The 15471-nt window shown below is 40.8% G+C and overlaps 1 protein-coding gene across 1 annotated transcript in view; it reads right to left on the minus strand.

The window, feature by feature from the left end:
- si:dkey-1d7.3 (transmembrane protein 132D) overlaps positions 1-15141 on the minus strand; it is a 41730-nt gene extending 26589 nt beyond the window's left edge. Inside the window, exons 1-2 of the mRNA XM_059358283.1 lie at positions 15072-15141; positions 7122-8049 (exon numbers count right to left, since the gene is read on the minus strand). Coding sequence (XP_059214266.1) covers positions 7122-8049; positions 15072-15141 — 998 coding nt within the window. The remainder of the gene's footprint in view (positions 1-7121; positions 8050-15071) is intronic.
- Positions 15142-15471: the final 330 nt, after the last annotated feature.

The raw sequence follows: 15471 nt of genomic DNA on the forward strand, positions 1-15471 counted from the left end.
TCACTTTGTAGCCGTTTTGGTCTCTCTGAAGTCATTTTGAGTCTTTTGTAGTTGCTTTGGGTGTCTTTGTGGTTGTTTTTTCCCTTTTGTTAGTCCATGTGACTCTCTTTGCGTCTCTTTGAAGCTGTTTTGCATCTCTTTGTAGTCTTTTTGTGTCTCTTTTTAGTACTTTTAGCTTTTTTTTGTGGTCGTTTTGAGTCTCTTCCGTATCTCTTCAATCTGCATTTTGTAGGTGAAGGCCAGGATACTTTGTACCACACGCGTAGTAAGTTTAATTATGCTTAAAACTGAACAGAAATACTTGAATTATGTCCATTTGTATCTACAGCAACACTGTAACAAACTTGTATTCTATATAGCATACATACGTATAAGTAATTTTGCATGTATAATGAAGGTGCTTATATGAGCATGGTTTTGCTTTATGCTGATTTGTGTGTTTAGTCGTTCATGTTGTGTCTAATGTTGTGAGTCACAGACAGACGGATGTGTTGCAGGCTGCCGGCAGACTGAGAATTAGCAAGGGTATTTATTCCCATTAGCCCTGGGGACAACTGGGAATCAGTTAATCAGATGCCTGTTTCAGACACACAGATCACTCTGCTAGCAGAGATAGAGAGCTTATCATAAATAATGTGAATGGACCAGACAGTCCTGGAGGTCCAACAATCACCAAGCCTTTGTTTATAAAAGCAGATGTCTCTCTGCTAAACCGCTGCATCAAATATAATTGGACAGGGTCATGGAGCAGTTATTTAAGTCATAGGCTGAAAAGTGATACGAGGGACACGAAAACGCTTCTGATCCACGTTTTAAAATGCAATGATTCACTAATCTGCACTCGTACAGACACCCAGCTACCGGGCGGGGGCCTCGTGTGTTTCTAAAACATGCCAATTTCCTCATGGCGGGGATTCAACGAGGTGCTGGAAAAGTTCCAGAGGGAATTTAGCTCATGCTTACTCAAAACCAACTGGAGCTGAGTGATGCTGTTGTCAGCAGGATATTCACGCTGAGAATAATTTAAAAAACCTTACCCTCAATAAGGTGTATTAGGTTTGCAAACTGCGAATGACGGCAGATCAAAGTCGCGGCAAGATGATGAGTGTCAACAGGTAGACTGTGGCCATGAGAGGATGCTTATTGACAGAATGAATTGAAAGCTAAAGTAAACAGACTCAGAATACCATTAAACGTCTATCACTTGTCCATCTGTTGATACCAGGAAGAACAGATCGACACTTTCATTATGTCTACCACAGGTTGTCTTCCTGCCATCAGCATGTTCAGACACAAACTTAAGATTTACAATAAATGTCTGCTTACTTTCGTTTTAGAACTGGGCCTCTAACCCATCCTCATCATACTGCTAATGATACATTTAATAAGTACACCACTTGTCTAAAAATGAAGGCTCGAAATGAAGATAATACACTTGGAAATAACGCTTCTTTTTTACATGTTTGCTGCGTGGTAATTGCTTCGAGAGGCAACCTGCAATTTTCCAGCAATCAATTTGTCTCTATTGCTGTTTTACACAACCTGTAGTTTGTCATTCAGCCAACAAAACAGTATTCGGATAGACGAGGAACATTAAAACTGACAGACAAACACAAAATCTATTCATGTTACAATAAGGGTCAGTATGCATGCCCTCACGTTCAGCGCACACAATTACAAATACTGATTAGTAATCAAACAGCAGCCAGACTGATCAATAACCATAGAGACAGGGTCAAGGTCAGAGTTGTTTAACTGACAAAACACAGCGTACACACGCACACGCACACACACACACACACACACACACACACACACACACACAAATGATCTTTGAAGGAAATTGACAAGCTAGCAGTTCAACCAATGTTGGATTGAGACATAATATTCATATGGGAAAATCACTGTCTGAACAAAAGCCCTGAAGCCAAAGGGAAAATCTCCACATTCAATTTTCATTTATGATATGATGTGTTTTCAAGGTGGTTTGATGATGGAGGAGAAGGAGCGGAGAAGTGGTGTTCAATGCACTTCTAATGCACGTGGGGTTGGATTCAGTTCTCACATGCAGCAGAATGAATGAAGATTTTTGCATTGAAGGTTCCTAAAGTTATCACAGGAATGTGTCCTTACATAGTTAAGTCTGTAAACACAGAAGCAATATCTTGTGTTCTGACAGTTGAGACATAGAGTCTGTTTCCAAAATACACACATTAAGTAGCGGTGGGGGGAAAAAATCGATACAGCATAGTAACGCAATATTTTGCGTGGCAGTATTATATCGATTCATGGCCGCCAAGTATTGATATTTAGTGTTCCGACATCTGGCGGGCCTTCACTATTTTTGCCGTTTGTTTTTTTTCAGAGGCTGTAGCGGGCTCACTTTTAGGAATGTAAGATTTAAGATCTAAAGAATCTATAGGATATTGTGTCGGGAAGTTGACGAAATAACGCTGCAAAGTTAGGCTTTTTTTATGCTTAAAGTTGAGGAAAGTTTGAGAAAATGCTCCAATTGTTATCGTCCATACATGCTTGATATCAGTTCAGTTCAGTTTGACTGTCTGTGGGTTTGACTCTCATTGTGGAGAAATAAAAAGACTAAAGTGAGATGAATAGACTGAGGATTTTCTCTTTTATGTAGTTTTAGTTAAACAGTTAAATCGCAATATATTGTATTGCAATACTCACCATATCACAAAATACTTAAAATTACAATAATATCGTATTGTGAATCAAGTATCAGGATAAAATCGTATTGTGGGGCCTCTGGGGATTCACATCTCTATTACTAAGTACAGATTTTTTGTTGAGTCCACAGTTGCATGCTATGCAGAATTACAAAAAAAGCTTCCGAACAATTTACAATTTGAATGAAGGCTTTAAAAAATTATATCTGTAGCCGATTTCAAATCCGGCTTGTGACTAGTCTGTGTGGAGTTTGCATGTTCTCCCCATGTCAGCGTGGGTTCTTTCCAGCTCCTCCAGCATCCTCCCGCAGTACTAAAACATGCAGCTTAGGTTTAATTGGTGACTGACTCTGACACTAAAAAAGGAGAGGGATATTTGATGAAAATTTACATTATTATAATTACCGGACCTGAGTTGTGTCAATACTTTTGAAAAATGTAAAGAAAAAAAACTAGGTGATCATTTCTTATCCTGATTGTATTTCAATTAAGGACAGTTTTAATGCACAATAAATTCATTTTTAAATATAATGTTACATAGCACAATCTAACCCATCCACTGTCTTGCTGCTTGTCCAGCTCCGCTTGACAGTGACAACAGCACCTGATGACCTCGCTTCCCAGGGGTACAAACCACTTCACCAGGCTCCTGTTGAGTTTGGAGGAGCAGTAACTCAATGCCAGAATCTTCCTGGATCACTGAGTTTCTGGCCCACAAGGAGACACAAGCATCCCCGTGGAGAAACCTCATTTCGGCCACTTCTGTCCTCGCTCTTTGTCTTTGTCAGTCACTACCCAGAGTTCATGACCACAGGTGGGGGGGTGCAGAATGGATATCGACCAGTATAAAGCGCACAACTCTTCACTGCTGTTTTTAACAAACTCAGTCAATCTCTTTGTTTAAGAATGTGAGAGCTGGAGCAACTCTGCTGTTTGCCTGTTAATTACCCCGCGCCAAGGTTATGTTTTCGGCACAGCTTGTCTGTCCGTCTGTCTGCAGGCCAGATTTTCATGAGACTTGGTGGAAGAAACGACCAGATTCTGAGCTGATCTGAATCACAATTAAGTTTCACCTTTGTTAGCATGGTAAGATAGTGAATTTCTGCTGCATTTATGTGGTGTTTTTTATGGAATGTGTTTTCTGATCAAATTTGATGTTGATCGGTTTGATTTGCTTTTCATTATCACCCAAATAGTTGAGAAAGTTAGTTTTTTGTTAATCTGTTGTCTGTGGATTTTGGTTCTCTCAGATATTCTGCAGATACTTCAGTACTAGAGGTCGGGGAAAAAATCGATACAGAATAGTATTGCGATATTTTGTGTTACAATATTGTATCGATTCATGGTCGCCAAGTATTGATATTTAGTGTCCTGTCGGCCGGCGGGCCACCATAATTTCCGCTGTTTTTCAGAGACAGTAGCTGACTTTTAAGAATAACTGGAGATACTGGTATCATATGGAACTAAAAGATCTAAGGAATCTATAGGCACCATGTGCGTCAGGGGACTTGGGAAGTTGTCGAAATAACGCTTCAAAGTTAGGCTTTTTTTTAATGTTTTATTCAAATAAATCTGAGAAGTGAAGCTTAAAGTTGAGGAAAGTTTGAGAAAATGCTGCAAGTGTTGTCGTCCATACATGTTTGATATAAGTTCAGTTCAGTTCAGTTATATTTCTCTTACTTGACAAAACAATTCTTAATTTAATTTATTTTGTGGACACAAAATTCAGTTTAACAGTTAAAATCGCAATATATTGTATCACAATACTCACCATACCGCAAAACGCTTAAAATGGCAATAATATAGTATCGTGACTCAAGTATTTGGATAGTATTCTCTAGTGATTCACACCTCTATTCAGTACTGCATATTTTCACTTGTTGATGTTTAATTGTTATTTTTATTGGTCTCTTTTTGAGCTCAGAAAATGTTTGATAGTTAATCTGATGAAAAGCTTTTTTGAAAAAGCACATGTGTTTACAGGCTGCCTGTGCCCGTAACAGGTGGGTATGATGGCGTTGCAAACCATACAAACACATGCATCTACATGAGTAATCCTGGCAGTCGACCAGATCATCTCTACCCGAAAGGGTTAACCTCTTGATTCATTTTCAATCAGAGCCACAGATTATCTGGCCTAACCCTGCTGGAGTGGACTCAATCTTGGGCCAACGAGTGAAGTAGAGCAGGGATTTCTCCCAGGAGGAATCAATCACTTTGCCAAGCTCCTCACAGCTAGCCTTCACTTGGACTTAACTGCTGAGCTCAGTCTCCTCTTCTTGTCCAATCTCATTCTGGTTATGGCAGTAGGTCAGAAATACACGGACTGAAATCACTGACCTGACTGAAGGAACTTCATTGGTTCAGTTAGCGAGTCAGAGTTTGAGGGGAATTTCAGGTGGAGAGGCTGTAAATCCTCCCAAATAGTCGAAACAACGGCAGATGTTAAAGGGTCAGCGTCTCTCCACCAAATCATTTTCACGTAACTTCAACAAAGCCAGCAGAGCTACATTCAGGTCAGTGGGTCTGTGTGTGCAGCCATGTTTGTGTCTATGGATGGTAAGTCTGATATTTGAGAAGGGATTGACTGACACACAGCCACTATGTGCCCTATGGATTAATAAACATATCTTAGCATTCCTCTCCATTTGCCTGCATCCTGCTGCAGATTACTGCAGCGTTGATATGTTGTTTGCAGCATGATATCACTAAATCATGGGATTAGAGAAAAATTTGTCTTGCGTTTCAAACAAAACCATTAAGCTGAGTAAAGACTGGAAATGCAAACCACACTGCGATGGCTTTACTGATCTGAAACATTCTGATAAAAACAATTTTACTCCACTCAGTGATGTGCATCAAAAGGCAGCAAGTAGAAAGTCTGAAACAGATTGAACTGTGGGTGTCGATGCTGCTTTTATATTAACTTCACTTTTTCCCACAGGAGTGAGGGAGATGTTAGTTATTTGTTTTCCTGCTCCATTAAATAGATGCATTATTTATGAAGTCAAATACCCAGAGAACCTTGTTGAAATGTTAGTGGGATGTTGAGATATGGAAACCGGTGAATCATTTGCCAATTATTTCCCTGTTTATGGAAGAGTGCTCTCCATAACTCCCCCACTAACTGAGAAGTTGAAGTAGACAGGATATAGCATGTCAGTAATTTATGAAGCCAGTCAGACTGGCAGACAACACAAGTCATGATGGCGCTCAAGCATTTTACTGAACGGCCTTGATGGCGAGCCCTATCAGTATTCAAGTGCCTTAAGTAACCATTTAAATGCATGGAGCTTATCCTTCATGAAGATGCTCATATATACTGTTCATCACGGTGATTCAACTTGGTTTCAGTCTCTTTTTCTGCTTCATATGTTTCAGTGACAATTAAATTTTATGTGAATGCTCCTAAACTCTTGGCCTCTGCAGACTCAGCAACACAGCTGAATAATTATAATGTTTTCTGGGGAGCTAAACATCCTCTCTCTTTATTTAGTTATAAAGGGCCAAAGTGTGATGTTGTCATACTACAGTATGTGGTTATCCAGTTTAATATGCGTTTATTCTATACCAAAATGGCAGGTAGATGCTATTACACTGGCATCTCTGGTTTAGCAGACAAGCTAACTAGCTATCTAAATCTGGCAACATCAACTCCACAACAAGCAGAATTAATTTAAGGTGGGTAGAACTTCTAAAGGATATTACACAGATGTCCAAATGAATCAGAAGTGTAGACTTTCGACTTAGGTCACAAAAAAGACATCGAGAGCCTAACCTGACTCCTGTGAGACTCACTTGACTTTGAGTATTAATCTAAAAGACTTTAATTTAAATAAATGTCCGCTAAGTCACTATTGCAAAATGCATGAACACAGTGGTGACTGAGAATATGGCCCACTGAGGAAAACGCTTACATTTACAGTATTAGTATTAAACGAAGAAAGAAAAGAGCGATGTCTACAGATAATGAAACTACAAAAACAAGTGAAAAGTGAGATCCATAAACACTCTTTTTTAAACAGAAAATATTTTCGACACTTATGTCTGCAAAATCTTTATCAGGAAGAAACCAAATGACTACATTTCCCAGAATGCCAAAAACAATTCCTTCAGTAGGTAACTTTTATAAAAAAAATATGTTTTTCATCATATTTTCTAAAACTGTCATGTCACTGTAATTTGCTAGAATCCAGCACGCCTAAATTAAAACAACCAATCAGAGCCAAGAGGAGTCTCTCTCATGCCGTAGAAGCACTTGGAAGAGCCAAATGACCATATTTTTTCCCAGATTATCTGTCTCATGTATGTACTGCTGCTTAATATGCTGACAGTTTCAGCAAATATGACAAAAAAACATATTTATAAATGTTACCTTCTGGGACCTTTAAGAGCAGCCTGACAGAGAAAAAGAGTTTTAAAAAGATTTCTCACCTGAGAGTGAAACTTTCCACAGTAGATGTACTTGCCAGGAAGACATAGAAAGTTGCGACGTCTGTAGCCTTCAGGGGCTTGGAAGAGGTCTGGATCACCACAGCGCCACCCAGCCTCAGACGAAAAAAGGTGGGGTTCCCTGGTGGAGTTCTGAGCAGATTGACACTTCCTATCCGCCTCATTGGGGTCCCCGATCCCCCAGAGTCTCTTCCTCTTCCCACTCCGACACGTTGCAGGCTGTCCTGCGGGGTACACTGGCCTGTCTGATCCCTGCGACTCTGGAAGTAGACCTCCACAAGGTTCCCCTGAAGCCCCTTGGTTCCTTCACTTCTTCCTGCTTCCCTGCTAGAGCTTCCTGATCGACTGCCTGAGCTGAACCAGGCTGGTTCTGGCTTCAGCTGTGCCACACAGAATCCGCCTGGAGACACCAAGCAAGCACCACGAACTTCCCTCGTCTCCCAGAAGGCGTAGGCCGTCACACAGTGAGCTCCATCCTTTGCCTTGGCTCCAGCACTTTTCCTGCCATCATCCTCTGCAGACCCCATCCGTTCTTGCCCAACAGTGATGTTACTTTCTGTCGGCATGTGGAAGAGAATCTTGACAACAGGGGATGAGGAACGAACCTGGCGGACCAAGATGACTGGCAGGATCCGGCGCCCACTGAGGAGCAGGTCTGAAGAAATGGGGGCATCCACAGTCAGGGGGCCGTATGAAGCGTTTACAGCTGGCTGGAGGATCCCAGCGCCTCTACCGGTGATGAAGAAAGTCTCAGTCTGAGCTTTCAAGCTGGAGTTCCCTGACGGCCCAGGACTGTCCTGCCTCAGAAACACATGGTCCACATTGAGGACCTGAAAGTTGACGGTGGGATAGACTGGAGTTGGGGTGGAGGATGTCCCAATGTCCACAGAAACCTTCTGACTCTCAGCAACTGGGAGGGGAGAATTTGCAATGATAGGTTAGTGCAATAAGTACTCTGCTGCTGCTTTAACTCAACATTTCAGTTTAAATAGATGCACTAACAGGAAATAACTTGTTAGGTTTAGGCAACAAAACAACTTAGTTAGGCTCTGGTAAAGATTATGGTTTGGGTTAAAATAAGTACATTTGTGACGTAGTTAAGTATATCATGTGACTGAAACTTGAATACGTAAGTTATAATCAACAAGTTATCCAACATAAACGGCAGAAGAGCACGTAGGTACATATCGTGGATTGCGTTTCATGGCACATATGTAGGTATTGCGGCTTGTGGCTCGCAGTACAATGGTGCTTTCCAAAAATAGCACATTCCTACGGTCCGCAGTTATAAAAAAAAGGCTGCAACCACTGACCTAGGTTTAGGGCAACAAACTTCCCAGTAAGGTGTTACAACAGAAAGTAAATAAATGTATGTAAATGCGGAAAGTGAAGTAGTTACAAGGGTCACGTGACTGTCGCAACTAACTTTTGTTTTCACACAGGATGCAAACCCCACTCTCCTTGGTGAAAGTTTGGTGCTTGTTTGACCCATCCACCACCCCTACCTCCAACTGTATGTGGCAATCCGCCCTTTTAAACTTCGCTTGGCTGTTAAACACTACTACGTCAGCAAGATGGTGGCGGGCGCATTACAGCGGACGGTGAAATATGGAGACATACAGTAGTGTTCAATATAATAGCAGTCCAATTTGACTAACCAGATTAATCCAGGTTTTTAGTATATATTTTTTTGCTACATGGCAAACAAGGTACCAGTAGGTGCAGTAGATTCTCAGAAAACCAACAAGACCCAGCATTCGTGATATGCACGCTCTTAAGGCTGTGCAATTGGGCAATTAGTTGAAAGGGGTGTGTTCAAAATATAGCAATGTCTGCCGTTGACTTTACAAACTCAAAATCAGCTGTTCCACAATTAATTTACATATCTTGGTTTTGCTTCAGAAACAGCATTTTTGACCCCACAAATTCTCAATTGGATTAAGGTCTGGGGATTGGGCTGGCCACTCCATGACATCAATGTTGTTGGTTTGGAACCAAGATTTTGCTGGTTTACTAGTGTGTTTGGGGTCATTGTCTTGTTGAAACACCCATTTCAAGGGCATGTCCTCTTTAGCATAAGGCAACATGACTTCTTCAAGTATTTTGACATATGCAAACTGATCCATGATCCCTGGTATGTGATAAATAGGCCCAACACCATAGTAGGAGAAACATGCCCATATCATGATGCTTGCACCACCATGCTTCACCGTCTTCACTGTGTACTGTGGCTTGAATTCAGAGTCTTACAGGTAACTCCAGACTGTCTTTGATCATCCTGGAGCTGATCATTGGCTGAGCCTTTGTCATCCTGGTTATTCTTCCATCCATTTTGATGGTTGTCTTACGTTTTCTGCCACGTGTCTCTGGTTTTGCTCTCCATTTTAAAGCATTGGAGATCATTTTAGCTGAACAGCCTATAATTGTTTGCACCTCTTTATAAGTTTTCCCCTCTCCAATCAACTTTTTAATCAAAGTACGCTGTTCTTCTGAACACTGTCTTGAACGACTCATTTTCCTCAGGCTTTCAAAGAGAAATGCATGTTCAAAAAGTGCTGGCTTCATCCTTAAATAGAGGCCACTTGAATCACACCTGTTTTTTCACAAAATTGATGACATCACTGATTGAATGCCACACTGCTATATTTTTGAACACACCCCTTTCAACTAATTGCCCAATTGCACAGCCTTAAGAGCGTGCATATCACGAATGCTGGGTCTTTGTTGGTTTTCTGAGAATCTACTGCACCTACTGGTACCTTGTTCGCCATGTAGCAATAAAAAATATACTAAAAACCTGGATTAATCTATTTAGTCACATTGGACTGCTATTATTTTGAACACTACTGTAGCTCATTTTTCGCTGCCTGTACACACGACCTGTATTGACATTTTTGACGGGAGAACAGGCTGTTCAAATAAGTCAATGTTGACTTGGTTTCAAATAGGACACAAACAGCGGCATCCTAGGATGTAAAAGTCCTGTGTTTTCCCCCCATACATCCACCCTGATCCCTTTCTCTCCCCCACCCAGACTTTATCATTTACTCCGGCCATGACTATGGCCATGTAAAGCGTCATAGTGCAACGCATAAGGCCACTGACCAGGCTGTTGTATTTAGGAGTGAGAATGGACTGGATACACAAAATTACAACCTAAAAAATGAGTCACTTACTTTAATTGAGAGCATTTCATGAGGATGACAGGAATACAAAGGGTTGACAAAGTGATCACGGCAGGAGAAACAAAGCAAAGGGTCCAGGACGGGATTTAGTTGAGTGCTACAGGGATTGAAAGAAAATTGGTGAGAGTAGGGAGGTCATCATGATGAGCCAAGGGTGGTGAGAATAAGATTAATGGCAAGGACTTGTTGATGCAGCAAATATGGCTCATTTCCTCATTGGAATTTCTGCACTGAAAAAAAGAGGAGAGCAAAGGAAAACACACAAGGTGGCCAAGAAAAGGAACTGACACAAACAGAAGAGAGGGCTCAGAGATGATTTGATGTGCATCTTCGAACGTGAAATGTATGTGAAAATGTAACTTTAACTGCAACATTATAAGATCATTAATTTTTAGGATCATCATAACTGCTGTGTAACGAAGAACATGAAGGGCGGTTTAAAGCTCAGCACTTTTTTTTTAGCTCACACTGCCTTTCGACTGCAAACCCTGGCTATTTTTGTCTCTCAAAGTTGAAGAGACTATTTACATGACCCCGAGCAAACCACTGTGAAAACCGACACTCCTCCAAAGTGATTCATTGCTATGAAGGGCAGATATAACAATCTAATAATGGTGCTCAGTGTAGTTAGACTGATGGGAAAAGACCTTACACTGTCATTTCTATTAGATGCAATGTAACCAGATGGTAACAATTATAGTAAATCCACAGGTTGCATATTAAATGTTCAGCCAAATGACACACTCCTGCTAAATGGCTCGATTTCAGGGAATTAAACACATTATATTCTCTATTGTAGTCATCATTTCTGCACTAAAACAGAGGAATACTACATGGATAACTCTTAAGTGGTATTATATGCACCAAAGTTAATACTTATACTTCAACAGAAACTAAAATTTCTGCTCTCCACGTACCACTTCTTTGCAACGCAATAAAGGGAATAGCAAATGCAGTGTCTGAGTGGTAAAAAGCCGAGCTTGTAACTTCCATGAGCTGACTGTTTGTCCCTGCAGGATGCTGTATGTGACAGCTCCCACCTCCTCCTGCCAAAGACACTTGGTAATTTGCCATCCTCCGTGTTGAAGTGCTCCAGACTTAATGTGCAAATTTGACTTTCTCTACCTCACGAAAATAACTTATCCAAAGCCAAACGCAGGGCAAAGCAGAACCTCCTTTTTCTTTCCTTAAGGTCTCAGAAATGATATATCATTCTTTTCTGATATTCTAGCCATACTTCATGAATACATCTATATGGAAATCAATTTTCTTTCTGAAGGCAAAGGAAAACCCATGAAAAAGGTACAGATATCAGAGTTGATATTAAAAATGTAGTATTCAGAAAAGCACACAGGAAACTGTTTTATAGATTCCAGGGATCAGACAGATGCCTTAGGAGTTTCACATTAAAAGGCCAAAGGAGATGGCAGGTATCCACATCACATTTGCATTATATCTGTAAAACTAAAGCAAACCAAAATGTAAAAGGAAACATAATGCTAAGTGATCCAATTGTAAATCAATCCTTTATTTCCATTTTGCTGCTGTGAATCTGTCTACCTGCAGCTATCAGAACAAAGATGTTATCTTCTGATTTGTTTAAAGGTGCCGTACATGACATTCAGAATAAAATTCAGTCTGTGCCTCCACACCTCTCAGTCTGATTGACATTTAGAGTCTGGGCCGGGATGGGCTTCACACGGCTCTCACCTAATGTCACAGGTAAACATGGCGTTGGCTGAGCCAAAATGGCAGCAACTAGCTAGTAGTGCTAACATTGCTAAAGGTTCTTTTTGCAACAAATTTGCATTAGTCCATCGTTTACACACCAGTTAACACACCATGCTAAGTGGGCAGCAGACTGGGGTGTTATGTGTCTGGGATTCAAATCGGCGACCCTCCGTTTAGAAGCCCAATTCTCTAACCTCCAGGTCACAGATTGCACAGTGGTACAGTGGTCCAATGGCAACAAAGCTAACGACAATAATGAAGGTTAACTGGCATTCAACAGGACAACCAGTATCGGTACTGTGGGTCAGTGGCTCTGGTACTGGGGCTTATCTCACATTCACCGGGGTAACTTGGCTGATAACACTGTACTGGTGGCAGGACACCATCATTGGGGGAGCAAAGTGGTTTTGCATGGTAGCTACTAGGTGGGGAGAAAAATCGATACAGCATAGTATCGTGATATTTTGCGTGGCAATATTATATTGATCCAAAGTACTGATATTCAGCGCTGCAACGGAAATATACTGGAGATACTGGTATCATATGAAACTAGAAGATCTAAGGAATCTATAGGCACAATGTGCGTTAGGATATCATGTCGGAAAACGATGCAAAGTTAGGCTTTTTTTTATGTTTCATTCAAAAAAAATTCAGAGCAGTGAAGCTTAAAGTTGAGGAAATTTTGAGAAAATGCTGCAATTGTTGTCGTCCATACATGTTTGATATCAGTTCAGTTCAGTTTGACTGAATATTTTGTTGGTTAGTTTGTGGGTTTGGCTCATTGTGGAGAATTAAAATACTGAAATAGGTTTGAATAGACTGAGAATTTGCTCTTATTTGACAAAACAATTATTAGTTGAATTTAATTTTGTGGACACAAAATGCAGATAAACAGTTAAATTGCAATATATTGTATCGCAATACTCAACATGTCGCAAAATGCTTAAAATCGCAATAATATATCGTTACTCAAGTATCGAGATAAAATCATATGGTGGGGCCTCTGTTGATTCACACCTCCAGTAGCTACACAGTGAGACATGCAGCAACAGTTTCAGGGGAGGAACTCACATGCACTAACATGCATCCGTGACCTGACCAGCCATTAAATCATCTTTAACTGGAACAGACAGAATTCCTCCACTGTATCTTTACATAACAAATATTTGTTTACTGCTATATGGTGTTCAGAGTGTTGTGTACCCCATCTTTTTAAACACTGGCCTTTTATGGGACGTTTTATTATCTCAGCTAAGGAGATTAATTATCCACTGTATGAACAGAAATGTAAAACTGGCCCGAGGGCAAGGATCAACTAATTAGATTTTGGTGATGATCCAGATCTGAGATATCCACTTTGAGGCGTTTATGGGCTTTTAGCCAAAAACAGGAATTAATAGTTAAACATCATAATCAAGGGACTTTATTTCCAAATCCTCGCAAGTTTTATGCAATAGAATAAAGAAATAAATTCAAGTTTTATACAGTAAGTGCTGACTTTGTATTTAAGTTGGAGAGTTATTCTTTGGCAGAGGTTTGTGCTCTCTAGTACATTTTATAGTCAGTATTCTGCTCCAACAAACATGATGTAGATGTTTTATCAATTTTACCATTTTAATTTGTTGACTGTTGACTTAAAATATACTCTCAAATGAACTGGCCCCTATTGAGAGAGAGAAAAAATCCTCATCCTAGTTCAAAAAGAGTCTGTAAAATGCCTAGAAAAGGGGCTAGGAAAGGACATATTTCTGAGATGATGATTAGGAGTAATGCTCACACCCTCACATTGCTAGTAAACACTGGCCTGTGAGCCACGCGTAAAAAATAAAAGTGTTAGAATGAGGTTTTTTCAAAAAGTCATGCGATAAGATCACAGCCTTTTTAGTTGCACCATCAGATCTAAGGCTCATAATTAGTCCACTGCTGATATACACTGCTGATCATCAGTAAATATACTTGTATAAAAATGTATTTGGGGAATTATGGCTGGCTCCCCTAAAGTCTCTTGACTTGTGACATTAGATTTGAAGTATTTTACTATTGTAATTGTTAGTTTAACCTCAGACGGGCCTCGCTGACACTACAGTCGGCACATCTGTGACTGGACTGAAAGATAAGGCTGCCATGCATATTCATAGAGCCCATGCAGGGAAGATATCAAAGGCTGAACTCTATCACTTAGACACGCATTAAGAGCACAGCTGCACAGCTGAGTCCCACACTACCAGAAATACAGCAGCAGTCCCATATATGTATGATGGAAAATGCACACAGAGATGGCATGCGCAGATAGAAACCCAGGCAATCTCAGAAAGTAGTCTTTCGCATGATATCGGTATCACAGAGAGGCAGACGGCTTACTGTGACTTCATAGCTCCCAATGCAGGTTATCTTTAAACAACCAGAGAAACAGCTGTGCAACCACAGCTTCAGGCCTCTTTAATCCCACAGATGAGGCTTCCCGATGCACACCGGAGAGCATGCTGTCACTTTCATTTAGACAGAGGGACAATGAAATGGACAGAGGGCACGGGTAGTAACCACAAAATCCTCAAAACTAGAAAAACACAGCCCTATGTCCTTATAAAGCCGGTCAGCTGGCATTGCGACAAATGGTTTTTAAAATCCCAATGTGAACATTTCCTCAACTGGTTCTATATTTTTAAAGCTTACTTTTGAAAGATCTTCTCCTCCAATGCACATAATAACTGCACAGTCTTTTAGTGGGCCTTCTGAAAGTAAAGGACACAGCTGTATACTGTGCTAGTCTGTGCATGAGTGAGATTATATTGAAAAAAATATCTGTGTGTGTGTGTGTGTGTTTAGATCATCAAAGCATATATCAGAGCATACATACATATTTCATCTTCAGTAATTTCCCATGTTAACACAGCTGGAGCCTTTAGGCGCTTTTATAAGGCTGTGTGAAGCGGTCCCTTGGGTCTGCTCCAGCACACACATAAATGCAATAGATGAATACAATCAAGAGTGGATCAAAAGCTGTCACACATCTCACCTTTAACAGCTGTAAGGACAGCCACTGCGACGACTGGGAGCAAAGAACGGAGGGGAAAGTTGAGCATCATTTCAGCAAAGTTGCAGGTTCTGCTGCGCCCTGAGGTGCGCACCTACAGCAGATAAACTCTGGTGACTGTCTGAAAGAAAGCGCTGGAAGCAAATCACTACATTGTCTGGTGTCCAGTAAAGTTACTTCCTCTCACTGTAGAGGATGGAGCGGAAACAAAAACGCTGGCTCTACTTCCTTATCCACATTAAGCTTCGTCTTGTTGCATCTGGTAGTTTTTGGAAATGTGCTCTGCTCCCTTTTGGTTCCTGTGAATGATGAGGGATGTTTTCCTCCGGGAGCACACGGCTCGAGCTGGCACGGCAGGACAGCAACAGGCACGGCTATTCCC

The sequence above is a fragment of the Centropristis striata genome, chromosome 19 (assembly GCF_030273125.1).
Source record: "Centropristis striata isolate RG_2023a ecotype Rhode Island chromosome 19, C.striata_1.0, whole genome shotgun sequence".
Lineage (NCBI taxonomy): Eukaryota > Metazoa > Chordata > Actinopteri > Perciformes > Serranidae > Centropristis > Centropristis striata.